At 42.8% G+C, this 27,810-nt stretch overlaps 2 protein-coding genes across 3 annotated transcripts in view; one reads left to right on the top strand and one right to left on the bottom strand.

The window, feature by feature from the left end:
- mrnip (MRN complex interacting protein) overlaps positions 1-2,369 on the top strand; it is a 72,334-nt gene extending 69,965 nt beyond the window's left edge. For both annotated transcript variants that reach the window (XM_059990700.1, XM_059990699.1), the window contains exon 7: positions 1,188-2,369. In XM_059990700.1, the coding sequence (XP_059846683.1) occupies positions 1,188-1,916 (729 nt within the window). In that variant the 3' untranslated portion in view covers positions 1,917-2,369. The remainder of the gene's footprint in view (positions 1-1,187) is intronic.
- Positions 2,370-5,900: 3,531 nt separating this feature from the next.
- sqstm1 (sequestosome 1) lies at positions 5,901-26,921 on the bottom strand. The gene is made up of 8 exons (XM_059990695.1): positions 26,618-26,921; positions 21,300-21,395; positions 19,959-20,173; positions 18,868-19,015; positions 18,088-18,177; positions 12,795-13,027; positions 11,329-11,533; positions 5,901-7,799 (listed from the first exon to the last, which is right to left on the bottom strand). Exons 1-8 carry the CDS (start codon positions 26,784-26,786, stop codon positions 7,642-7,644), a joined length of 1,314 nt encoding a protein of 437 aa, XP_059846678.1. The 5' UTR covers positions 26,787-26,921; the 3' UTR covers positions 5,901-7,641.
- Positions 26,922-27,810: the final 889 nt, after the last annotated feature.

Genomic DNA, 27,810 nt, shown 5'->3' with positions numbered 1-27,810 from the left:
TCCCTTACCCAACCCTACACCGTTCAGATAATAATCTGCCTTCCTGTTCTTACTCCCAAAGTAGATAACTTCACACTTATTCACATTAAATGCCATCTGCCAAGTATCTGCCCACTCACCCAGCCTATCCAAGTCACCCTGAATTCTCCTAACATCCTCATCACATGTCACACTGCCACCCAGCTTAGTATCATCAGCAAATTTGCTGATGTTATTTTCTATGCCTTCATCTAAATTGTTAATGTAAATGGCAAACAGCTGTGGTCCTAATACCGAGCCCTGTGGCACCCCACTAGTCACCACCTGCCATTCCGAGAAACACCCATTCACCGCTACCCTTTGCTTTCTATCTGCCAACCAGTTTCCTATCCATGTCAATGCCTCCCCCCCCCCCGACGCCCTGAGCTTTGATTTTACCCACCAATCTTCTATGTGGGACCTTATCAAATGCCTTCTGAAAATTGAGGTACACTACACCCACTGGATCTCCCCCATCTAACTTCCCGGTTGCATCCACGAAAAACTCCAACAGATTAGTCAAGCATGATTTACCCTTGGTAAATCCATGCTGGCTCAGCCCAATCCTATCACTGTTATCTAGATATGCCGCTACTTCATCCTTAATAATGGACTCTAGCATCTTTCCCACCACCGAAGTCATTTCAGTCATTTCAGTGTTCACGTGATCAAGGGACCTGATTTGTTGGATCATGATGCCACAGGAATGGGCTTTGATGGGAATGCTTCTCCAAAGGAATTGGCTACAGTTGACTGAATGGGACTTTCTTACTATTGCCTGTGGTTCTGCCCATTAAGGAGGAGACAACATAGCATCTGCATCAGGATCACCAGTCTCAAAAACAGTTAATTTTCCCAAGCAGTAAAGCTGATACCACCACCCATTAATCCACCCCTCCACACCCCCAACTGCCATTACTTTTATCACTTACTGTCAGTCAGCTTATGTACAGTCACTTTAACATCACTTTATGGACAATCAATCAATGTATATGGTATCTTACATATTTGTATTTATCATTATTATTACTGTATTGTGTTTTTTGTGCTCCTTTGGATCTAGAATAACAATTACTTTGTTTTCCTTTACACTTGTGTCCTGGAAAGGACATTGAACAAGCTTGAATCTCGAATAATCTTAATGCAGATATTAATTTTTGTTTCAAAAGCAACTGAATTCCAAGATAAACTGGGACAAAAACTGGAACCCAGAACTTGGAGAAGGGAGTGATATCTTAAACAAGTCCAAATTGGAATACAGCTCTCCAGTTCAACAGGGTGAGAAAAGCCGAAGTGATGAAGCTTTCCTACCCAAACAGCCTTCAAAGTGGGATAGATTCCTGCCTCACAGCCACACAACAGGTAGTGAGCACCCTGTCTGTCCCACGCAGCACATGTGGCTGCAGGATTCTACTTCCACTCGCTTTCCCTTGGAACGTTCAGTCCTCGAAGATCAAGATGATGATGTGGATCATTCTGTGCTTTCTGCCAGTTTGGTGCTGTCTAGCAACACTTGGCCGCATGGTTCACTTAGGACAGAAACAGCTATGGAGAAGGTAATGACTAGACCACTCAAAGCTGCCTCCATGGAACTTTTTGAGGAAGCTAGTGGATTGGTGGATTCACCTGAACTTAGTGACTCTGCAGGAGTGAGCAATAATGCATGTGGAGTTGGGAAAGACAGCCAGCCACAAGAATCTTCCCTTGAATTTCTACACTGCACTACTGAAGACTCATGCAACCTTAAACCAGTGACTTCCTTGTCCTTGCCGGCTCTAACTCCGCATCCACCATCAGTCAGACGATCACCAGGAATAGCCCCTGGGCTAACCACCAAGCAGCCCTATTCTTTTACATCACTCTTTCAGACGGGTGAGGACTTTGATGATGATCTGTGATTTTTATTTTTGTTGTTAAGGACATTTTTAGAATTATGTCATTTAATAATACACCTTTAGGGCCGGAACTGTTGTGTTGCTACACAAGTTTCACGCACTCTGTCTGAAGCCACTGTGTGTTTTAAGTACTGAGGTTGACCTGAAACTATTTTTCACAGGGTAGGTGGATAGTTTACGTGAAGCCACTAAAAATCCCTTTTGATAATCCCTTGAAGTGAATCTCTTGAAATGCTGGTGTCAAACCTATACCATCTTACAGATTGTCTGATTTTAATATATTCTGTTCTGTTTGTCACTTTTATTGTATTATATGCAAAATATATAAAAACATCCATATTTCATCAGGACTGTCAAGGAAGAAAGTAGAGACCAGAATAAGAAGATGGAGGGAGGGGAAGAGTACAAGCTGGCAGATGATAGACTGGACCAGGTGAGGGGGAAAGGTGGATCTGGGTGGGGATAGATGGAAAAAGTAGAGCTGAAGGGGAAGGGGGGGGGGGGCACCAGAGGCTGGTGATGAGAAGAAAGGAACCAGAATGGAGAATGGAACAGGAGGGAAATGGTGGGGGGGGGGAGGGGCAGGAGGATTACAGCAAGTTAAAGAAATAGATGTTCATGCTATCAGGTTGGAGACTATCCAGACAGAAGTTGAGGTATTGATCCAATGTGAGAAGAGCCTCATCATGGCAGTAGGGCATCTGGAACCATGGCCCAAGCCCTCATGAGCTAAGCTGGAATGCCACAAGAGCTTATACACTCCGGATATGGCTGAAGGGATATTGCTAATCTCCTGGTAATGTAGTCTTGTCCAGGGATCATGTTCCCTACCTCTCCAGTTACTCACATAAACCTACCGAATATTGAAAGGCCTACATTGTGTGCACATGGAGAGAATGTTTCCAATTGTGGGAGAGTGTCAGACCAGAGGGCACAACCTAAAAATACAAGGACATCCTTTTAGAACAGATGAGGAATTTCTTTAGCCAGAGTGATGAATCTGATATTTGTTGTCACAGTAGCCAAGTCATTGGGTATATTTGAAGCAGAGATTGATAGGTAATGGCTTCAAAGGTTAAGGTCACTGCAGTTTCTTTGGATTCATCAGCTGTGATGAGGGGGGAGCCTTCTGCATGGGTAACAGCTTGCTCTCTATATTGTATCTCCCTGGCTTACATATACATAGAGAGTTAGGATGCAACTTTTGTGGTCAATCCCAACCACCAGAGGCTTCAAACGGTTATGTGGGAAAAGCAGAATAGGGTTGAGCGGGGCAATAAACCAGCCATGATAGAATGGTGGAGCAGACTTAATGGACGGAATAGCCTAATTCTGATCCAAATTGCGGCGCGGCGCAGCTTGCAGTGGCCACTCCGGAGCTGATTATCTGTTATTTGTGAAGTGGGGTGCCGTGTGCAATCATAATTGATTGAAAACGGATCTGGGAGCACGGAGGAGCATTGGGAAATCTCCAGGAAGACCTTCTTCATTGCTGCTGCTGCTGTGAGGTCCAGGACTCTGCTGGGAAGAACAGGCCCCCAGTCCTCAGGGTCGCGTTGCCGATGGCCGTTGGCGGGGCTGTCTTAATACGCTCAGCAGAGGATGTGCTCGGAGAAGTTGTGCCGGAGGGGATGGTCGTCAGCTCGGAGGTTCGACGGACTCGGAGTCCGCTGCGGTCAGGTCACTTTCGGTGTGTGCTGTGTCTGCGAGGCTGAGTTGGGTGGCACCGTGGTAGTAGTAGTAAAATGGATTCAACAGTGGCTGGATGGGAGATGCCAGAGAGTAGTGGTGGATAACTGTTTGTCAGGTTGGAGGCCGGTGACTAGTGGTGTGCCTCAGGAATCTGTATTGGGTCCAGTGTTGTTTGTCATATACATTAATTATCTGGATGATGGGGTGGTAAATTGGATTAGTAAGTATGCAGATGATAGATAGGTGGCATTGTGGATAATGAAGTAGTATTTCAAAGCTTGCAGAGAGATTTGGGCCAGTTAGACTGGGCTGAAAGATGGCAGATGGAGTTTTGATAAGTGTGAGGTGCTACATTTTGGTAGGACTAATCAAAGTAGGACATACATGGAAAATGGTAGGGCATTTAAGAATGCAGTAGAACAGAATGATCTAGGAATAATGGTGCATAGTTCCCTGAAGATGGAATCTCATGTGGATAGGCTGGTGAAGAAAGCTTTTGGTATGTTGGCCTTTACAAATCAGAGCATTGTGTGTTAAAATTGTACACAGCATTGGTGAGGCCAAATTTGGAGTATTGTGTACAGTTCTGGTCAACGAATATCTGGTCAACGATATCAACAAAATAGAGAGAGTACAGAGGAGATTTACTAGAATGTTACCTGGGTTTCAGCACCTAAGTTACAGAGAAAGGTTGAATGAGATAAGTCTTTATTCTTTGAAGCGTAGAAGGTTGAGGGGGGACTTGATAGAGGTATTTAAAATTATGAGGGGGATAGATTGAGTTGACATGGATAGGCTTTTTCCATTGAGAGTAGGGGAGATTCAAACAAGAGGACATGAGTTGAGAGGGGGCAAAAGTTTTGGGGTAACATGAAGGAGAACTTCTTTACTCAGAGTGTTAGCTGTATGAAACGAGAAGTGGTAGAGGCAAGTTTGATATTGTCATTTAAAACAAAAATTGGATAGGTATATGGACAGGAAGGGAATGGACGGTTATGGGCTGAGTGCAGGTCGGTGGGACTAGGTGAGGGTAAGCTTTCGGCACGGACTAGAAGGGCCGAGATGGCTTGTTTCCATGCTGTAATGGTTATACAGTTATTTGTCCATCAAAACATACAGGGAACTGCATCATTTGCATCAATAACTAACAGTCTGAGGACAGCCTACAAGTGATGCTATGTTAGCACTGGAAGCATAGCATGCCCACAACTCACTAACCCTCATCCATATGCCTTTGGAATGTGGGAGGAACGTCACGTGGTCATGGGGAGAAAGGACCAACATTTTATGCATTGCAGAATTTGAACCCATTAATTGCTGGCATGATGAAACATATAGTTATTATGCCACACACTACCTTTTCGTGCAATTAATGTGTATGTTCTGGCCAATAGACATCTGCAAAGACTGAACCTGTTCATTAGCTGGGGTGTGGATTATCATCAGGTAAATATTGCCAAACAAAACGACGTCTGAGTGAATAATGACTGTTCATCAGAGGTAATTAGTGTAGCAGACATAAGAGGTTCCTGACTGGTTTTAAAAGGATCCAGCTGCTGTAACAGATGGTTTGAAGCTCAATGAGGTTGTGTGTATGGATAATAGATTTTATCTTTCATTATATTCTTTTAACAGAAATATGTTGATGTTGTGGCTCAGATTTGGTTTATTTTAGATTCATAGGGATGCTTAGCACTCAAAGACAAGACCAAGTTAGAGGTTGGGGCATGGTCACTCTGGCTCCATGGCCAAACATCAAGTCATTGCAGAAATCAAGTCGGTAACCACTAAGGAAACCTGCCATTCTCCTGCCCCAGAATGGAAATCCATTTTGGATTAAGTGCACGAGTCATGAGGGCCAGTGACCCTTCCTCCCCAGGTCACTGGGGTCAAAGGTACACAAGTCTGAAAGATGATGCCGAAGGTTAAACATGTGATAGACAAGAGGTCTCGTCTCAAAGGTCAAACCTATAATTGGTGAGGCCTGGGACAGTCTGAAGTTGCATGTCCAATGTTTGCCACTTAAGAGTTCAGGGCCAAGGACTAGAGGCAACCTTTCCTGTGATTGTGAGTGTTGGGGGCCAAGGACTGGGGACCTAGAAATGGCCTGTGTCTTTCAGTCACTTTAGCCTCTCAGGCTCAAGAACAGCACATACCACCAGGCTCAGGAACAGTTGTATAGTACAATCAGGAACTTTTAATCTCGCCATCTACCTTATTGTCTGTATACAAGTTTTTCCACTATCTCAGTACACGTTAACAATAATAAACCCATTTACAAACTTTCAACTCTCCTTTTTGCTTTTTAAAATGCATTTTATTGCTAGGAACAAGAAAACAAATACAGAGTTTCTGATGCTGAATTAGGCTGAGCAGGGCTTAAGTAAGATGCAGGAAATGTAAAGGGAGAGAGAGAGAGACAGACAGACTGGACGTACACCAGTTGTTTTAGACCACATTGAGTGAGAAAACCATCAGTAGTGCCTTACACTGTAGTTAACCTCTTCTCTGTAGCTCTGCAAGCTACAGAGAAGACCTGCCCTGACATTTCTGGAGGTTATACATGGATCTGCCTCACATCAAGACTGTGGAACCTAGAACAGTACAGACCCTTTGTCGCACAATGTTATATTGATATTTTAACCTACTGCAAGATCAATCTACCCCTTTCTTTCCCATAGTCCTCCATTTTTCTCTCTCATGCGCTTACTCCTTTGGTGGCCACTGCTCATTTCACCAAAAAATGTTTTAAACTTATGGTCCTTGTTTCACACCCTTCCATGCTCCTTAGCCATTCCAATTTTGAGGATTCACTCCTTTCTGGCTTCTTACTCTCCTGGTTTTAAATTGTAGCTGTGACTTTAGTTGCTAAAATTCCAAACTCTGAAATTATCCCATCTACCTTGTTCGACAGCCCAGCTCTGAGCTCCAGTTAATTCCTTAAGGTCTCATGTGGTTTATTGTCAACTATTGTTTGATGTTTGTATTGGGAAGCACTTTGGGTAGTCTTGTATAATTCTTACTGTAATTTATAGTCACTGTACTACTGCCACAAGACAATAAATATCACAACACATCACAGTGATAACCTGACTCTGATTGTTGCAGAGGGAAAGTACTATTTAACTGTTCCAGCCATTGTTTATCAAGCTCTTGCCCTCCTCTGGTTTGTAGCCTTGACAGGACAGCTACACTGCTGTATTGAACCTGCCTGCAATTACACAGCAGTGATTCAATTCATATTGTTCCCCTAATACACCTATCCAAACATATTTCTCTCTCTTCCCTTGGAGACTGGTCCCTCTTATTTTGAGATTGTGGTGCTGACAATCAAACAAAGAAACAAAACAAAAAAATTCCTGTACATCAGTGCTACCGTTTACCAGTAAGCAACTGTTTCCAAGGAATCTGCATCACAGCTGTTAACCATAGCAGCTACTGAATTGTGAATAGTTGTTTTCAGTAATGGAGGAATCAGTTACTTTGTTGTGCATATGTCCCCTAATACACGACAAAGCAACTGGCCCCACAGTACAGAACAAACACAAACAAACAGGAGGGGAAATAAACAGTCAATGGAGGAAGACAGTAAGATGAGGGGAAGGGAAGGAGTACAAGCTGGGGGTGAAAGGGAAGCTGGGAGGGGTTGGAGGGCTGAAGAAGGAATCTGATGGGAGAGGAGAGTGGACAGAATACACTATTGGAAATAGTAGGGTGAAGTTATAAAGATATAAAACCATTTGAATTTCTCCCATACAAGGAGATTTTTTTATTATTATTATCCACAGTACAGATAGTTTGGGTGATCTTAAGTTGTATAACTAAAAAAAAAATCCAAGAAGGTATCTGAAAGTGGTAAAGTTCAAGGCACCTAATTAAATGTTGACTAAGTCCCTGCTCAGCCCTGCCAAGAGATTCCCCAAAGCAGAATGGTTTAAGCATGAGTATTACAATCCATTCAAAGAAAGTGCAACAGCCTGAATAATATTGCAGCAGCACAAGGATTTAATGTTGCTGCGCGTACATCTTTTCTTCCTCACTGGTGAGCCGATCCCTTTGCGGGCTGCATTGCATCGAGAGCTGCACCGATGTCACACTGCTTGGCTTGCAGGAGCCGGGTCAACCAGCCTTCGTCATCATGGAAACCCATGGACAACATCTGAGAAAGGGCTTCTATCAGCCGAGGTTCAGCGTCTGAAAGAGAAAACGTATTGCTATGAGATTCCAAGCTCATCTCACCTCATACTCACCATTAGTAAAACCAAGGAGGCAGTTGTGAACTTCAGGAAGGGGAAGTTGGAAAATCCCACTAGTCCTCATTGAGGGGTCAACAGTGGAAAGGGTGAGCAGCTTCAAATTCATGAGTGTCAACATCTCTGAAGGTCTGTCCTGGGCCAAACATACTCAAAGAATGCATGTCAGAGGCTATATTTCATTGTGAGTTTGAGGAGATTAGCAAATTTCTACAGATGTAACTGATTAGAATGCTTTCCACAGCACATCATCTGGTATGGGCAGGCTACTGTACAGCATCAGATAAAAAGTTGCAGGAAGTTGTAAACTCAGCCAGTTCCATCTTAGCACTAGCCTCCCCACCATCAAGGACATCTTCAAAAGGCGACACTCAAAAAGGTGGCATTACAGACACACACTCAACAATTTAGGGACAGCTTCTTCCCCTCCACTATCAGATTTCCAAACTGTCCATGAACACTATCTCACTATTTTGCATTATATATGAGGTGACCTCATTAAGTACATTTAAGACACAGTTCAACATTTTATTGCATAGCAAGGCAATTAAGAGTTATGGGGAACAGGCAGGGAGGTGGAGCTGAGTCCGTGGACATCTTCAGGGAGCGATGTCTCAGAAGGGCATCATCAATTATTAAGGGCCTCCAGCACTCGGAGCATGCCCTATTCTCACTGTTACCATCAGGTAGGAGGTACAGAAGCCTAAAGGTTCAGGAACAGCTTCTTCCCCTCTGCCATCCAATTCCTAAATGGACATTGAACCCTTGGACACTACCTCACTTTTTAAAATAGACAGTGTGCTGCCTTTATGGCAGTTGTTTAGTTTATAATATTTTCGCTTAGTAATTGGTTTGTTAGCATTCTAGTTAAAGTTAGGATTGTTTAAAGTTGTCTGCGAGAGATCGCGGCATGCGATGACGTCACATCCGGTTTTGCTGCGTCCTGTGGGAAAATACCGGTTTGGAAAAAACGGAAAGGTGGGGGGAAGATACATGTGCGAGCAAGCAGCAGCAATGTTTTCTCTCTACGCACCAGAAACATTGTGAAAACAACGCTGTGAGTTATGAGATAACTGATATGTTGAATTAAAATGTTAACGCCGATCCCAATAAAAGTAACGACGGCCAATAATGTTTATGTTTTCGTTAGTTAAAGAGTTGCGGATAGTTTGCGTTGAAGTGTATTTAAAGCAGTCAATGGCGTAGGTAGATTCTGACTGTATGCTGCACTTTAATGTAATGTAGTTGTAGTTTTACCTTGCAAGTATTTATCATGTAAATGTAATATTAAGGAAACAAATCTTGTATTGTTTTATCAACAGTTTTCACCATACGTCAATGTGGAAGAGTGAACAGTAAATGGTTAATCTTACTGTGATCCTGTCGTTATTGACAAAGGTTTATCTTGGTGTTTAGTTCCGCGTTATCTTACACGCCAAGCGAGAACACTACAGACAGTATTTCTGTTTTTGCACTTTTTAAAAATCTATTCAATATACATATACTGGAATTGATTTACTTGTTTATTATTTTTATTTCAAATTTTTTCTCTGCTAGATTATGTATTGCATTGAACTGCTGAAACAAATCTCACATCATATGCCAGTTATAATAACCCGATTTTTATTGAATGGTGGAGCAGGCTTGATGGGCCAGATGGCTCCTACGAATATTCTGACGTTCTTGAGGAGGTAGGAGGGCTGGGAAAAGGCACGTGAGGGCATTTATTCTGAGTTGTCTATACTGGAATGCATGTCTTTCATATGGCACAATTGTGTGCTGTACCTGCATGAAAGATAATAATGTTGAAAGAGTACAGAGAACATTTACAAGGTTGTTACCAGGACTTGAGAAACCAAGTTAGAGGGAAAGGTTGACTAGGTTTAAACTTTATTCCCTGCAAAGTAGAAAGAGGGGAGATCTTATAAAAGTATAAGAAATGAGGGGTACATGTAATGTCCTCCTGGTTAAGATTTTTACTGCTATGCTGTAGATATTTCATTTTAGCAGTTATGCAAGAGCAGTCTATTTTGCTTTTAGCATGTTTGGGTTTGACCTAAAGATAAGGGACTATGTCGTTCAACTTAGGAATGTTGTGTCAGCCAAAGAGGTTGGTGGAATTGGGAGAATGCTCTAGAGAATGCTGGGCAGAGAAGTGTAAGTTTTGGACACTGTCTTTTTGGCAGGAACTAGGAGAAGACAGGAGAGAAAATGGTTGAGGACAAGGTGCTCTGTGCAGATGGCCAGCTTTATGGAGGAAGAACCAATACTCTAGAGAGGAGCCTGTTTGTTCAAGATGGATTTTGAGCAACATTCAGAAGGAAGTGTGTGCTTTCACATGGACCGTGGGTCAAACCTCAAAGAGAATCTCAAGATGAGTTCCAACATATGTGCACTTTTGGACTGGGTTAACTTTAATGGGCCTTTCTTTTCTTTTTCCTACTGTTTGATAAAGATGAAATTTGCAAATATTTCTTTATAATTCTATGTAGTTACAATATGTCATTTCTTCCCATGGGTAACTGCAAGTGGGCAGCATTTACACAGTATTCACTCAGATTGGGGTGCAAGTGGCTGAAATATCTCAGCTCCCCCTGTCTGGTGGGACACAAGTCGTATCAACCCTAAACATACAAAGTTTGAGAAAGGTGGTTTTCTCATTGCCGAGTCCATTGGCTTGTTAGTGAGAGACTAATCAGCCATGTCTCTAGAGATAGGGGTTTCATACAGATAAGGTGAAAGGTCTTTTCCACTGAGGTTGGATGAGGATAGAACTAGAAGTCATAGGTCAAGGGTGAGAGGTAAAATGTTTAAGAGAAATGCAAGGGCAAACTTCTTCACTCAGAGGGTGGTGCGGGTGTGGAACAAGATGCCTACAGAAGTGGTAGATACGGATTCAACATTCAAGTTTGGATAGGTATATGGATGGGAGGGGATATAGAGGGCCAAGGCCCAGGTGCAGGTAGATGGATTAGGCAGAATAATGTGTCAGTATGAACTAGATGGGCTGAAGAGCCTGTTTCTGTGGTGTAGTGCTGTATGACTAATCCCACCAATAGGCTGAATGTTCGCCAGCCACAAGGTGTACACAGTACAGGCCCTTCAGTCCACAATGCTGTGCTGACCTTTTACACCTTGACCTTGATTCACCAGAGGTCAAGTGTAGATGTACTGTTAGGGTAGGGAAAGATACAGTCCAATATTGAAGGAAAACTAAGTGAATCCAGCAGACCAAACATATCAGAGTCTCTTAAATGTCCCTAATGATCTGCCTCTATCTCCAGCCCAGACAGCCCATTCTACATACCCACCACTCACTGTCTTTAAAACAACTACCTCTCTCTGACATCCCCCCCCCTCAATACTTTGCTCCAATCACATTAAAATTACGCCCCCTGGTATTAGCCATTTATATTTGGTCAGTGGAATCTCAGAGAGATTGATACAATTGGTACACAGACCATACTTACCCTGTGGAAGATGAGGGTACTCAGCTGCCTCCCTCAGTCCAGTGGATACCTGCTCACAGGACTCAGCGCCTGATCGCAGCTCTGACGACTCCACTTCCTCCAGATGAAGATGCTGCATGGATAGCAACTCTCCAGTAGATGGATCAACTCCTTTGGGTGACAGATGAGTCCATTCCTCTTCACTGTTGCTGTCGACACTGGCAGGCTGTCATGAAGAAGAAGTTCAACTGGTTTTACACACTGTATTTAAAAATTACACTGATTAGCAGTAACCAGCAAACCTATTCCACTATTTTGTTTCTTTACACCACCACTAACTTACTCCGATCAATCCAACCCTTCCCTCCTACAGAGCCCTCAATTTTCCAAAAGCTCCTTCTGGAAAGCACTACAGGGCTATTAAAATGGAATTTCTAAGATGACATTAAGTCGTCTTCTCCACAGTTAACCTGATCAACATTCTAGTTGGTCCCTCCCACGCCCATCCCCTCTATCACCCCCAACACTTTAAACCACTGTTTGTAATGATGTTTACATTGTAAATCTGTGCTGGTATTTATACACACTCCATACCCATACTTTAATCCCTGTTTTTATGTAATTCTTTATACCTCAAATGTTGCCTTATTTTTTGCATGTCGTGCCCTGACCAACACACAACAAATTCCTATCACATGCAAAACTATAGTGAATAAAATTGATCCTTCATCCTATTCTTTAATCCATGTGCCTAAGAGTGTCTTAATGTCCCTAATATACCTGCCTCTACCACCACCCCGGCAGGGTGTTCAATACACCCACCATTCCGTGTAAAAATCCTACCCCTGACATCCTCCCAACACTTTAAATCTGTCCCCACATATTAGTCATTTCAAACCTGGTATTAAGTCTTTGACTGTCCAATCTATCTTTTATCTCTCGTTAGTCACCTCTCGTCCTCCTTCATGCCAAAGAGAAAAGCTCTAGCTTGCTCAACCTTTCTTCATAAAATGCTCTCTAATCCAGGCAGCATCCTGGTAAATCTCCTCTGCACCCTCTCTAATCCAGGCAGCATCCTGGTAAATCTCCTCTGCACCCTCTCTAATCCAGGCAGCATCCTGGTGAATCTCCTCTGCACCCTCTCTAATCCAGGCAGCATCCTGGTAAATCTCCTCTGCACCCTCTCTATTCCAGGCAGCATCCTGGTAAATCTCCTCTGCGCCCTCTCTATTCCAGGCAGCATCCTGGTAAATCTCCTCTGCCCCCTCTCTAATCCAGGCAGCATCCTGGTGAATTTCCTCTGCACCCTCTCTAATCCAGGCAGCATCCTGGTGAATCAACTCTGCACCCTCTCCAAAGCTCCTATATCCTTCCTATAACAAGGCAACCAGAACTGAACACAATACTCCAAGTGAGCTCATGGTCAGCAGATATCTAAGTTTCACAGCTGCACTACAGCAAATTGTCTGCTCAGCCATTCCCTTTACCTTGGACTCCCCCTGTATTGGGGTAAGATCCACCGGGGAATGTGGATTTGGGGCAGACTCTCCTATGTCCATTAGAACTGCTTCACTCTGCTCCAGGCTGGAAGTCCCCCTTGCCTTGCCCTGGTTGGCAGTCAGTAGATCAGGGCAGGAGTCACTGTCTGCAGGCTCAGCCTGGCTGTTAATGGAGTATCCAGTAGCTTTAAACCGCTGGCCCTCATATTCCACATCAATACCTGCAAACCAAACACATTTTCCTCTTAGAACACAGGAGCAGTATCAGGCCATTTGTCCATTGAGTCTACTCTGTCATTCAATCACGGCTGATCCTTTAGTCCCCTCCTCAGCCCCACTCCCCGGCCTTCTCCTCGTAACCTTTCATGCCGTGTCCAATCAAGAACCCATCAAGCTCCACCTTAAACATACCCAATGACCTGGCCTCCATAGTTGCCTGTGGTAATAAATTCCACAAATTCACCACCCTCTGCCTAAAGAGATTTCTCCACACCTGTTTTAAATGGATGCCCCTCTATCCTGAGGCTATGCCCTCTTGTCCTAGACTCCCCCACCATGGGACACATCCTTTCCATGTCTACTCTGTCTAGGACTTTCAACATTTGAAAAGCTTCAATGAGATTCCTCATCTTTCCAAATTCCAGTGAATACAGACTCAGAGCCATCAAACATTCCTTATGTGATAACACTTTCCTTCCTGGAATCATCCTTGTGAACCTCCTCTGAACCCTCTCCAATGCCAGCACATCTTTCTTAGATGAGGAGCCCAAAACTGTTCACAATACTCAAGGTGAGGCCTCAGCAGTGCCTTATTAAGCCTCAGCATCACATCCCTGCTCTTGTATTCTAGACCTCTTGAAATGAAAGCCAACATTACTTTTGCCTTCTTCACCACTGACTCTACCTGCAAGTTAATCTTTAGGGTGTTCTGCACAAAGACTTCCAAGTCTCTACGCATCTCAGATTTTTGGATTTTCTCTCTGTTTAGAATATAGTCTATACATTTATTTCTACCACCAAAGTGTATAACCATGTATTTTCCAACATTGTATTTCATTTGTCACTCTTGCCCATTCTCCTGATCTGTCTTAATTCCTTCCTCATCTTACCTGTTTCCTCAACATTACCTGCCCCTCCAATCTTCATATCAATCTGCAAACTTGGCAACAAAGCCATCCAATCCATATATAAAATATTGATATACAGCATAAAGAAGCAGTCCCAATACTGACCCCTGCAGAACACCACTAGTCACTGGCAGCCAACCAGAAAAGGATCCTTTTATTCCCACTTGCTGCCTCCTACCAATCAGCCAATGCTCTAACCATGCCAGTAACTTTCCTGTAATATCTGGACTCTTAATTTGGTAAGCAGCCTCGTGTGGCACCTTGTCAAAGGACTTCTGAAAATCCAAATATACAACATCCACTGTGTCCCTTTTATCTCCTCAAAGAATTCCAGCAGGTTTGTCAGGAAAAATTTTTCCTTAAGGAAACCTTTGTCCCATCTTGCCCTGTGTCACCAAGTACTCCATAACCTCATCCTTAACAAATCAGAGTTACAGTGAAATCAAAAGGCAACAACAGTATTGACCAGTGCAGGAAAAACTGGAGGTATTTCTTTTATTTCCTGCCTCCTCAGTGAAGCAGCTGGCATAATCAAAGACCTCACCCACCCCAGACATTCTCTCCTCTCCCCTCTCCCATTGGATAGAAGATACAAAAGCCTAAAAGTACATACCATCAGGCTCAAGGACAGCTTCTACCCTGCTGTCCTCAGACTAATAAATGGTTCCCAAGTACAATTAAATAGACTCTTGACCTCACATTCTACTTGAGCACGAGTCTATTTAATTATACTTGGGAACCATTTATTAGTCTGAGGACTATCTACACTGAACTTTCTTGGTAACTGTTCAACATAGTTATTGTTTAACTTGTCCTAGCTCAATGCACTGTGTGATTACCTGATCTGTATGAACAGTATGCAAGGGAAGCTTTTAAAACCACATGGCCATAATACAGCTTTTCACTCTATCTTGGTACCTGTGACAATATTCCAATACCCAGTGGGTCAGGCAGCTATGGAGGGGTGAGTGATGGGTTGGGTGAAACCATTCATCAGCACTGAACAGAAAGGAAGATGGTATAAAAAGACCACTGGAAAAAAAAATATCACCCCCCCCCCCCCACAATGCCCAATCCTACCTCCTATGCAAGGTTGACTAATCAAACTGTCCTCCCAGTAGCCTCATGGTTTGTGTCTGCTCCTGCCCTACTGAACTTTATGTCTCTATGAATGGCCAGTCCAGGTTTCCACAGTAGCCAAAGGATGAGGTAAACTGAATGGTGGTCTTTACATAGATATGGAGAATGGACAGACAGTGTGAAGAGCAGGAGAACAAGGGAGCCATCAATATGTTGTAAAGTTTGTTCCTTCACAAGATGATTGCTAATAGATTTAATAGGGAATGCAAAAGAGTTGGCAGAGGGGACATGGAATTCATTTGCACAGGAAACAGCTAGATAAATATGGGGGGGGGGGGAGTAGCAGTGTAATAAGACTGATCTGTTTACTTGAAATGGAGTTTTCACCTACTATACTTATAATGAGCTAGCCTGTCAGTTGGGGCCTGTATTAGTGAGCATGTCTATGAAGATAGGTTAAGAAATATTGGATCTGACTGTTTAATTGTTAGACTAGACTGTTTTACTTTCTTTGCAGTTTAACAAATATCTGCTTGTACTGCATTTTAAAGTAGTTCTTACAAGCAGATAGCAGTTTAAATTGACTAGTAGCTATGCAAAGTATAATTCTGGAAAGCTCTGGAATCTTTGCTCTGCATTAAGTGAAAGTGTTTTCTCATTGGTTAAAGTGGTATTGCAGTATTGAGTAAGTGTTTTCTAATTGGTTAGTTTTTATCTGTAGATTTGTATGGAATTTTGCCTAATCTCAGTAGTATAAAAATAGCTGTTTCATTTCATTTCTCAATCTTTTTATTGATTTTCAAATAAAGAAAATACAAATCAGAGGAGGAGTTTAACAAACAGATAATATAAAAGATATATAAACAGCAATAATAAAAACAGAAAGTATATGTCAAAATCAAATAGGTAAAATATTATGCTGTTAGATATACAATGGTCAAAAAAAACAACTCTTCATAGCAATCATAAAAAAAAGATTGGAAATTATATTGATAAAAAAAACCCCACTAACTAACCTATAGTTAAAAAAAGAGAAAGGAAAAAAAAAGAAAAAAGATTGGGCAGTCCAATTGAGGATAAAATTTAAAGAGAGAAGAAACATCCTTCCAGTCGTCTCCGAACCTTCATGGATAGGGATTTTCCCCAAAGAAAATAAATAAAAATAAATTAAATCATGTGAAAATATTGAATAAAGGGTCGCCAGACTTGTTCAAAATTAAAGGATGTATCAAATGTCCGGCTTCTAATTTTCTCCAAGCTTGGACATGACATGATGGAGGAGAGCCAACAGAAAACAGTAGGTGGATTAGATTCTTCCCCGTGTAGCAAAATAGTTCTCCTAGCCAGTAACACTGAAAAAGCTATCACATGTTGAGCGGAAGCAGACACTTTGCTTGCTTCCTCTGGTATAATCCCAAAAATTGCTGTAAGTGGATTAGGCTGAACATCCATATCTATAACTTTAGATAATATTCCAAACACATCCCTCCAAAAATTATTTAAACTTACACATGACCAAAACATATGAGTTAGAGTAGCCACTTCTGCATTACATCTGTCACAAATAGGGCTTATATTAGGAATATGCGCCAATTTATCTTTGGACATATGGGCCCTGTGTACCATGTTAAACTGAATTAAGATACGGTGTGCACAGATAGATGAATTATTGACTAGATAATAAATTTTACTCCATTGATTATCTGAAAGTGAGTGTTGAAGTTCTACTTCCCGGGTACGTTGAACCCTATCATTAGGCGACATGCGAGCATTCATTAACTGTTTATAAATGATAGCTATTAATCGTCTTTGTAAAGGTTTAAACTGAAAAATAGCATAAGCCAAATTTGAAGAGCAGGCCGAGGGGTAATTCGGTAAAAATTCACGTAAAAAATTCCTAACCTGTAAATATCTGAAAAAAATGTATATTGGGGATATCATATTTATCCATTAACTGTGAAAAAGACATTGAACAGTCTTGTAAAAACAAATCTAAAAAGTTGTTTTATGCTAGGTGTTATCTTTAGTTTTTCTCTATTTTCTTCAACTACTAGACCTCATTCACAATCCATTTCAGTTTCTCTTTGCTCTATTAGAGAGGCAGTGTAGCGTGCCATCAGTGCCCAGTTGGCAAATGGCCTCTCCCCATCAGGTCACCCTCTAGGGTTGGAATAGTGGAATTTCAGGCTGGACTTCCAGGAACCATCAACTTGCAGGACTTGTTGCTCAGGGTCTTGGACTAAAAATGTGTTCTCTTATGTGACTATGTTCTTTTACCCCCCCCCCCTCCCCATTTTGAATGTGCATACATGTTTCTGCACCTTAGCCCCATCTTGTTCGGCTATACTCATGTATGGTTTGAATGATGAATAAATTCGATTTGATTAATAAAACAATCATGAAGCAACAAATTTTGTGCCTCTTTCCTGACATCTGAAAGAACCTTGGATTAAAACATCAGATTCCAACAGAGAGCTAGGACTTTTTTTCTTTACAGTGAAGGAGGTTGAGAATTGATTTGATAGAAATGTACAAGAGGCATAGATACAGTGGACAGCCAGGGCAGAATGGCTAATACAAGAGGATGTTTTAAGGTGATTGGAGTTAAAGTATAAGGGAGATGTCAGGGGCAAGTTGTACTATTTTATTGAAGTGGTGGGTGTATGGAACACCCTGCTAAGGATGGTGGTAGAGACAGATACATTACTGACATATAAGAGACTTAGATCGGCAAAAGGATGATAGAAAATTTGAGCGTTATGTGAGAGGGAAAGTTTAGATTGATCTTAGTCAATTAAAAGGTCAGCACCTCATAATGGGCTGAAGGGCCTGTACTATGCTGTAATGCTCTATGTTCTAGCTAGCACTTCTAATCCAAGCAGTGAATTGAGGCTTTGGGGGTGGGGGATGTGTGTGGAAGGGTCATACTAGTCACTGGTGCACATCTAAGATGCTCCTTCCTTCTCCACCCCCTCGCCATTTCAATGTTCGCTCAGGTACTTAAGCTGCCTCAGGGCTAAGTGGGAACCAGGGCTATTATCAGGTGACAGAGGTTCAAAAGTTACCAAACTTACCCAGGGGGTTCAACATTGCAGCCACATTTCGGCCCACACCCTGCAGATAACTGACATACTTGTCCTGGTTCATGGACTCAGTAGCTGCACCTATATAGAGCAGAGAGAACATGCAATGAGGACATTCCTCACACACAGCCTGCTACAATTTCTCCTATCACCACTCCCATCTCTTTCTTCTTCCCCACCCCCTCCATCTCCCCATCACCCATATATTCCTCGGACCAGTTCCCCTCCCACCTCCCTCCTGTTATTCCATGGATCCCAGTCTTCTGTCACATTCCATCTTCTTCAACCCTTTGTCAATTTCACCTGTCACATGCCAGTTCACATTATTCCCACTCACCACCACCATCCCCCCAGCAGTTGTTCCATCCCTACCCACTCCCCAACCTTTTTCACCAGCTATTTTATTTATTAAGAGACAGCACAGTAACAGGCTCTTCTGGTCCAATTAACTTACTAATCCATACATCTTTGGAATGTGGGAGGAAACCAGAGCATGGTCACAGGGAGAACACATAGATCCCTCGCAAACAGTGGCTAGAATTGAACTCGGGTTGCTGACACTGTAATAACATTCTGCTAACTGCTATGCTACCATGCTGCTCTCTCCACACTCCTTACAGTCTCAATCTGAAACATCAATTGTACATTCCCCTCCACAGACATTGCCCAACCTACCATCCCTTGCATCTCTGGTTTAAAACAGAGCCCTTTCTCTGTTACAGCAGGTGCCTGGGGTAGGAAGAGACACTCTCTCCACATTAACTAACGTACCTTGCTCAGCTGGGGTTGGCTCTGCTGCTGGTGACTGTTGTTTGCTGATGCACGATGCAACCTGGACAAAGGGATCTTGTTGTGCCATAGCCCAGCGACATGGACCTCCATTCCTCCTCTTGTGAAACCACATTCCCCTGGGAATCCGCTGTCCAAAGCCACAGGTATACATTGAACAATTTTTAAAAGCCAGAGTCTAAAAGGAAATCATTCAGTGCAAGGAGGCTCTCAGACCAACTGGTTTAAGATGCCATATATTACACAAACCATGACCTAGGGGCCAAATCAGGCCATTGAGTCTGCTCTGCCATTCCATCAAGTGCCTTGTAAAGGCACTCAGGAACATTTGTTCACATAAATGAGTATTACAACCAGGGATTTTATCAACTTGACTGAGAATTTCTATTTGTGGATCACATGCTCCTTTTTTCACAGTAGAACCAAAAGGGAGAATTGTAAACCATAAAAAACTAAAAATTCAGAAACTGAAATGTATCACCCCCCTTTGCCCAGTATTTAGTTGAACCACCAAGCTTCTAATCACCAGTAGTCTTTCTGGATAAGTCTCCATTAGCTTTGCACAACATGACAGAACAAGATTTGTTCATTCCTTCTTGCAAATTTTACTCAAGCTGTGCCAGGTTAGTGATGATTGAATGCTGGAACAGACTTGATGGGCCCAACAGCCTGATTCTGCCTTTATGATCTAATAATCCAGGTGAGATTGACCCATTATCCAACCCTGCTACTTTCCAAGGTGGGGCTGTTTAGTACTCAAATTCACTCCCATTACAACCTCGCTCTGGAATTTGCCAACACATATAAAATGCTGGAGAAATTCACCAGGCCAGGCAACATCTATGAGAAAAAAAAGAGTACAACTGATGTTTAGGACCAAAACCCTTCATCAGGCCTGAAACGTCGACTGTACTCTTCTCCGTAGATGCTGCCTGACCTGCTGAGTTCCTCAGCATTTTATGCGCATTGCTTGGATTTTCAGCATCTGTAGATTTTCTGTTTGTGTCTAGAATTTAACACTACATAAAGTAAAACAAAGTCAAGAAGTGGCCTGACCAAGTTGGTACTCTCACCTCAACTGGATGGAAGCACTGCGGAGTCTGCAAGAGAATCATCTCATGTTCCTTGTGGAAGCCCTTGCCCTTACAGCTGCCACACAGATCGTAGTCGGGGCAGACTGAGCACTTGTAACGAGGACCAATCACGGGGCCATTGCAGGCATCACAGACGATGTTTGGATGGACTACACCAGCAGACTTGTCCTGTCCGTGTTTGTACTCCTTCTTTTCTACATTGGAAAAAGAGCAAAGGGATTGCAAACTTTCCAGTTGATTTACTAATGTTCATATAAGAAATCTAGAAGTGATAAGAGAGCTTAAGGTTAAGGAACCCTTAGGGAACAGTGATCATAATATGATCAAGTTCACTTTGAAATTTGAGAAGGAGAAACTAAATTCCAATGAGTCGGTATTTCAGTGGAATAAAGGAAATTACAATGGCATGAGAGGGGAACTGGCCAAAGTTGACTTGAAAGGGACACTAGCAGGAAGGACAACAGAGCAGCAATGGCTGGAGTTGCTGCGAAAAATGAGAGAAGTGCAAGACAGATATATTCCAAATAAGACGATGACAAGGGAAGAAGGACACTACCGTGGCTGACAAGCGAAGTCAGAGCCAAAGTAAAAGCAAAAGAGAGGGCATAAAAGGAAGCCAAAGCTAGTGGGAAGATAGAGGATTGGGAAGCTTTTAAAAACTTGCAGAAGGAAGCTAAAAAGTGCATTTGGAAGGAGAAGATGAAATATGAAAGGAAGCTGGCGACAAATATCAATGAAAATACTAAAAACTTTAAGTTTATAGAGGGTAAAAGAGAGACGAGTGTAGATATAGGACCAATACAAAATGCCGCTGGAGATATTGTAATGAGAGATGCAATTATGGCAGAGGAATGAATGCGTATTTTGCATCAGTCACAGTGGAAGACATCTGCAGTATACTGGACATTCAAGAGTTGTCAGGGAAGTGAAGTTTGTGCTGTGAAAATTACAACTGAGAAGGTGCTCAGGAAGCTTAATGGAACATAACAGTACAACACAAGAACAGGTCCTTTGGCCTCAATATTGTGCTAAACCAGTTAAATTAGAAATGAAATGGCTATAACTAAACTAATCCCTCCTATCTGCACAATGTCCATATCCTTCCATTTTCCTCACATTCATGTGCCTATTGAAATGTCTCTTAAAATTTATCTGCTCTACCACCATCCCAGGCAGCCACCACGTTGTAAAAACAAACTCTCCTCTGCTCCAGAGAAGCCCAAGTTTGTCCAGCCTTCTGTACCCTCTCCGATGGTTCTACAAACTTCCTATAATGGGACAATCAGAAATGTATCCAATGTAAGAGCTGGGTGTTCTTACCTTTAATGTAGATGCGAAAGATTGTATCCTGCAGGTAGGACAGGGCCATGGACAGCTCTTCGTCACTGGAGAAAGCAATCATGTCCCCTTCCTCATCTGAGGGAAAATAGAGAAGAATTTAAAAATCACCTTGCAGATTCATTTTGTAGTACACTGCTCTTTAAAATGAAAGGGACTGAATGAGAGGACTAGAAGTCTTGCTAAATTAGGCTTGATTAAACTGAACTTGGAAGTACAGAAGCCTCAGGTCCCACCCCACCAGGTTCAGGAATAGTTATTACCACTCAACCATCAGGTTCCTTTGAGGTCTTAACAGGGAGGCAGCTATCTCCTCTCCTCACTCCTGAGAACCAGCACATCAAGGGTCTTGGCCCAAAACACTGACTGCATATAACCCTCCATAGATGTGACCTGACTTGCTGAGTTTCTCCAGCACTTTGTGTGTGACTATCTGACAAACCTGTCCATGTACTGTGAATGCACTCAGGCAGCATTGGTTTCTCCCTCCCTGTGCCATTCTTTCTTCTACTGTTTACACTGGACACACATTCATGCAGAGTAACCGACATTCATTTATGTTAATTTGTTTGTCTTCATCTTAAACAGCTGGAAAAACCTAGATTTTCATGATGCTTTTAAAAAACAAAAATGCCCTGTGTATGTGTGCCCATGTGCAAGAAAAGGTTAAATCTGATGAAGGACCTCCGCCTGAATTGTTGACTATTTAATCCCCCCCACTTAGATACCGCCCAATCTGCTGAGTCCCTCCGGCAATTGTGTGTGTCTGTGTTATATTTGATTCCTTGCAACACAAAATGGAAGTTTGTAAGGCAGAATGGTGTTAATGTGGGATGTGGGAATGTACAAGGGATCAATCCACTGCCATGTTTCAACAACTTCAAGTTCTAGTCTACAGCCTCAAGAGTAGAGAATGGTGAAAAACATCTGGAGAAGTATTAGAGGAAAGACCACAAGACAGGAGCAGAATGAGGCCATTCAGCCCATCGAGTCCACTCTGCCATTTCACCATGGCTGATCTTGGATCCCATTCAACCTCATACAACTGCCCCAACACCTTATCCTTTGATACCCTAACCAACCAGGAATGAATCAACTTCCACTTTGAATATACCCACAGACATTGCCTCTACTCCAGTCTGTGGCACAGCATTCCACAGATTCACCACTATCTTAAAAAAAAATCCTCCTTACCTCTGTTCTAAAAGGTTGCCCCTCAATTCTGAGGCTATGCTCTCTAGTTCTGGAGACCCCCACCAGAAGAAACATCCTCTCCACATCCACACTATCTAGTCCTTTCAACATTCAGTAGGTTTCAATGAGATCCCCATGCATTCTTCTAAATTCCAGTGAGTACAGGAACATAGCTGCCAAATACTCCTCATTTGTTAACCCCTTATATTCCCAGAATCATGCTTGTGAACCTCCTCTGGACTCTCACCATCGAAAACACATCCTTTCTGAGATATGGGGCCCAAAACTGTTGATAATCCTCCAAGTGCAGGCTGACTTGTGTCTTAAAGGCTCAGCATCATCTCCTTGTTTTTATGCTCTATTCTCCTTGAAATAAATGCCAACATTAAATTTGCCTTCTTTACCACAGACTCCAGCTGTAAATTAACCTTCTGGGAGTCTTGCACGAGGACTCCCAAGTCCCTCTGCACATCTGATGATTGAACCTCCTTTCCATTTAGATAACAATCTGCACTATTGTTCCTTTTACCAAAATACTTCATACATTTCCCAACCCTGTGATCCATCTGCCACTTTTTTGTCCATTCTTCCAATTTGTTTAAAGTTCTGCTGCAATCACATTGCTTCCTCAGCACTACCTAACCCTCCACTTACCTTCGTATCATCCATAAAATTTGCCACAAAGCCATCAATTTCATTATCCAAATCACTGACAAACAATTTGAAAAGTAGTGGTCACTATACTGACCCGAGGAACACTGCTAGTCACTGGCAGAAAAATCTTGAAGGACATAAAAGGGGCAATTCTTTTTGAGAGTGGAAACGTTCTCATGGCAGGGTCTTGACTGGTGGTAAGATCTGGAGACAGCGATGGGGGGTGGATAGCGGGCTGTTGGTACTTGCGATTCCCTTGGGCAAAGGAGCAAGATTTAGTGATTGTTGACAAGTATGTTTTCTTTCTTATACTACTTTATTAAACCTATTTCTCTAAGTTTTATTCTTTATACAACTCCAAAAGTAATTTCTTCAAGAGTCAAGATAATTTAATTTCATTTCCAGTACACAAGTGTAAAGGAGGGCAAAATAATTGTTACTCCAGATCCGATGCAGCACAAAATACAACACAATAATAAACAAATCCTCAATAAATATAAATGCACGATAGCTTATATACCTCGACACAGAAATGCCCTTACACAAGGTAATTGACAAGAAATTATAAGAGTAGAGGTGATGGGGTTTAACCATTAACACATATACAGTGTTTCCTTTGTCTGTGGACATCTCCTCTACTGAACATAGAAAGAATTCTAAGATATTTTCATTACATCATGAAAGTAACCTTGAACTTGGTTTCAGGGATTGGCTCATACCAAGATGTGAAGAAGTTTACCGATATGGTTGGCTGTAAATCTCTGGAACACAGTTGTTTGTGAACCCAGTTCACAAACCAGTTGGGCAACAAATTTATTTACTTAAACCGGGGGTCACCAATCTTTTTTGCACCACGGACCAGTTTAATATTGACAATATTCAGCCTTAACTGAGTGGATGTGGACCCCAGGTTGGGAACAGGTCAAATACAGGTAAACAGGACTAGATCAGTGGCCATCTTGGTCAGCACTGATAAGTTGGGTAGAATAGCCTGTTTCAAAGTATCAAATGATGTATGTCACCATATACAACCCGGAGGATCATTCTCTTGTAGGCATCCACAGTAGAACAAAAACACAAAGGAATCAATGGAAAACCGCACACAACCAATATGCAAATTAAGACCAACTATGCAAATACAAGAGAAAAAATAACATGGATGTTTTCTGAGCTGTATGGCCCTTGTCTTGAGGAGAGTAATGGGAACGTGGGGAATATCGCCATATTTAACGTAAAAGACTAGAAAGTAAAAAAACAAGGCGCCAATTTCTCAAACCATTCTGCATATTTGTCCTGTTGAGCCAGAAATTTAAACAGAAAGCCATCTGGACAGGAGCCAAGACTAGACGTCTATTTACAGAACAATGCAGAAATTCCCTTTTATGTCCCAACCCAAAACAGATTTGTCACTTTGGCTGGCAAAGTACAAATTTTGAAAGCAAGTGAACTTTGTTACAACACTATGATTGTAATTTTCCCGCAGATGCCACCCTCAAATGCAGCACAGTAGCACCAAAAAAAAAATCCCTCAAGAAGGGAAATAAAACTCAAGAATATGTAGCAAGTCAGAAAGTCAGATTTATCAGCAAGGGTGGAAGTGTGGTCCTCTCCCTTGCCACAAGGAACCATTCTCAACCCCAAGGGCTGGACATTACAAAGGTCATTAATAGCTGCAAAAACAAACACACACAGCCCTTCATTTTTCTATCACCCACATGAGTAAGAGTCTCTTAAATGTCCCAATATATCTGCCTCTGATATCCAACTCCACTATACTTTCCTCCAACTACCTTAAAGTTATGCCCCCTCATATTAGCCATTTCCACCCTGGGAATAAAAATCTCTCTGGCTGCCTACCTGATCTATACCTCTTGTACATATAAACTCACCTCTCATCCTCCTTCACTCCACATGGAACAGTGGAAAAACCTCAAACTGATCTAAAGCTTCTGCTTTGGGTACGTCTGGTGTGTTCGAAGACCTATGTTGATAATATATCCACAACACATCCGACATACCCAAACCAGAAGTCATGTATGAACCATGAGATTCAGTTTGCTGAGGGCTAGATACAAGACCAGTGCTGTATAAGAAATCCAGATAAGATGGCCCTCCATTGGTCTTAAGAGCAAACAATCTCTTGTACTGCTGCTGCGCAAACAACAAATTTCATGACATATGTCAGTGATAATAAACCTGATTTGGATTCCAAAATCAGCTTACAATGGCGAGTGCACAGTCCTATGTACCTTAGATCCTTAGACATAGTAGAAGAATTAGGCCATTTGACCCATCGTCTAGCCCACAAGGTGTACTCTAGAACACATACACATTGTTTAACCATGAAAATATTGGCAGGTATTCAATTTTTCTCAAGTCCAGCAAGAGTGGAACATCATGCTGGCAGTACAGGGTTCAATTTTGATCACAGTTACCATCACTAGCAGCGATTTTAAAACTTAAGCCTTAGTTTCAATGCTTAGTGGGCAGAAGCTGGGCAGAACGCTTAACACGTTACAGTGCCAATGACCCGGTTCGATTCCCACAGCTGTCTGTAAAGAGTTTGTCTATAAGGAGTTCGTCTGTATATTCTCCCAGTGGGTTTCCTCCCCCATTACAAAGACATTCAGGTTCGGGTTAATAGGTTGTAGGCATGCTATGTTGGTGCTGGAAGCACCGTGATACCTGCCAGTTGCCCCCAGCACATCGGCAAACGGTGCTGGTCGTTAACACAAACAATGCATTTGAGATTAGCTCACTCCAGCACAACAAGGGGTCCAGTTTCTGTGCTGTACCACGACCCCTGTCAGGTTACCGAATGGACAATGAACCCGCATCCAAAATACCTCAGTTTTTTTGCTTTTTATACTGCTTATTACGTCACAAACATTTTGTGTTGTTAATTATAGTTCCCGTTATGTACTGTACGGCACTGTTGCCACAAAACAAGAGTGATATTAAACCTGAAACAAGAGAAGATCTGCAGATGCTGGAAATCCAAACAACACACGAAATGCTGGAGGAACTCAGCAAGACAGGCAGCATCAATGGGAAAAAGTGCAGTTGACGTTTCGAACCGAAACGCCTCAGCAGGACACCTCAGCCAGGGGGAAAACACCCTACCTGCCAGAACCTTAAACATTTAAGCAAGATCGACTCGCACTTGTCTACACTCCGGAAATCCATTGGGTTTGTTAACTGGAACTGCAGGCTCGAGGGGCCAAATGGCCTGCTTCTTGTGACCTGTGCTCTCCCTTCTGGGGCGGAACACTAGCGGGTGCCGCGTTCTCGCTCTTTACTAGGGACGCTTGATTTATGATAGACGTAATTGTTGAGCGAGAAAAGTAACGGGATGGAGAGAGGGGGTAAAACAGGAAAGGAGTGCCGGGTTATGAGGGGACGAGAGGACCGGAAGGACAGATGGAGAAAGTGGAGAGGGGAGCCTCCATTACCTTTGTAATACATCTGGAAGGTGTCGGAGCGGAGAGTCTGGAAGACGCTGCCCACCTTGTGGTAAAGGTGCGCGAAGCTGGCCGAGACACCATGGTCGACGGCGAAGCGCCGGATCTCCCGGTTGTTCTCTTCCTTGCCGAGCAGATAGGCCTTCACGGTGAGAGCCATCGGGCCCGCTGACGCAGTGAGAGATTGCGGAGACTCAGCGAAGATTGCAAAGACTGCGCAACCGCTCTGGAGCGTAATGGAGAGGCAGGGCCGGGTGGTGTCCTTATATCCTCTCGCCCCTCCCTCAACTCCCCAACTTCCGACCTCCACCTCCTCGCCCCTCTGGAGCTGCGGCTTCCGTGTGCCGAGGGGCCGACCCAGTCCCCGCCCGCCGGGAACCAGCCAGGGGTAACCCGAGTACCGACCGTCGCTTCACCTCGGCCCCACGACCTGCACTGAAAAGCTTGTCTTGCCCACTGTTCATACAGATCAGATCATTACACTGTATTGAGGTAGAGCAAGGTAAAACACTAACACAGTTACAGAGAAAGTGCAGTGCAGGGTCATAACGAGGTAGATTATTCAATGTTCATAGTACATATATAAAACGTAGGAGCAAAATTAGATCATTCGGCCCATCGACTATGCTCGTGGCTGGTTTATATCCCTTTCATCCTGATTTCTCCTTGTAACCTTTGACACCCTTATTGATCAAGAACCGATCAACCCCTGCTTTAAATATACCCAATAACTTGGCCTCCACAGATTCACTACCCTCTGGCTAAAGTATTTCCTCCTAGTCTCTGTTATAAATGGATATCCCTCTATTCTGAAGCTGCGCCCTCTGGTCCTAGACTCCCCCACTACAGGAAACACCCTCACCACATTCACTCTGTCTAGGCCTTTCAACATTTGATAGGTTTCAGTCAAGTCAAGTTTATTGTCATTTCGACCATAAACTGCTGGTACGGTACACAGTAAAAACGAAACAACTTTCCTCCAGGACTATGGTGCTACATGAAACAACACAAAACTACACTAGACTATGTGAGACAGCACAAGGCTACACTAGACTATGTAAAAGACATATAAACTGCACTAGACTACAGACCTGCACAGGGCTACATAAAGTGCACAAAACAGTGTGGGGCAGTAAAATAATTAATAAACAAGACAATAGGCACAGTAGAGGACAATTTCAATA

Source organism: Hypanus sabinus, chromosome 15 (genome assembly GCF_030144855.1).
Source record: "Hypanus sabinus isolate sHypSab1 chromosome 15, sHypSab1.hap1, whole genome shotgun sequence".
In the NCBI taxonomy this organism is placed as follows: Eukaryota; Metazoa; Chordata; class Chondrichthyes; order Myliobatiformes; family Dasyatidae; genus Hypanus; species Hypanus sabinus.
This window is presented reverse-complemented; position numbering and strand designations above follow the sequence as displayed.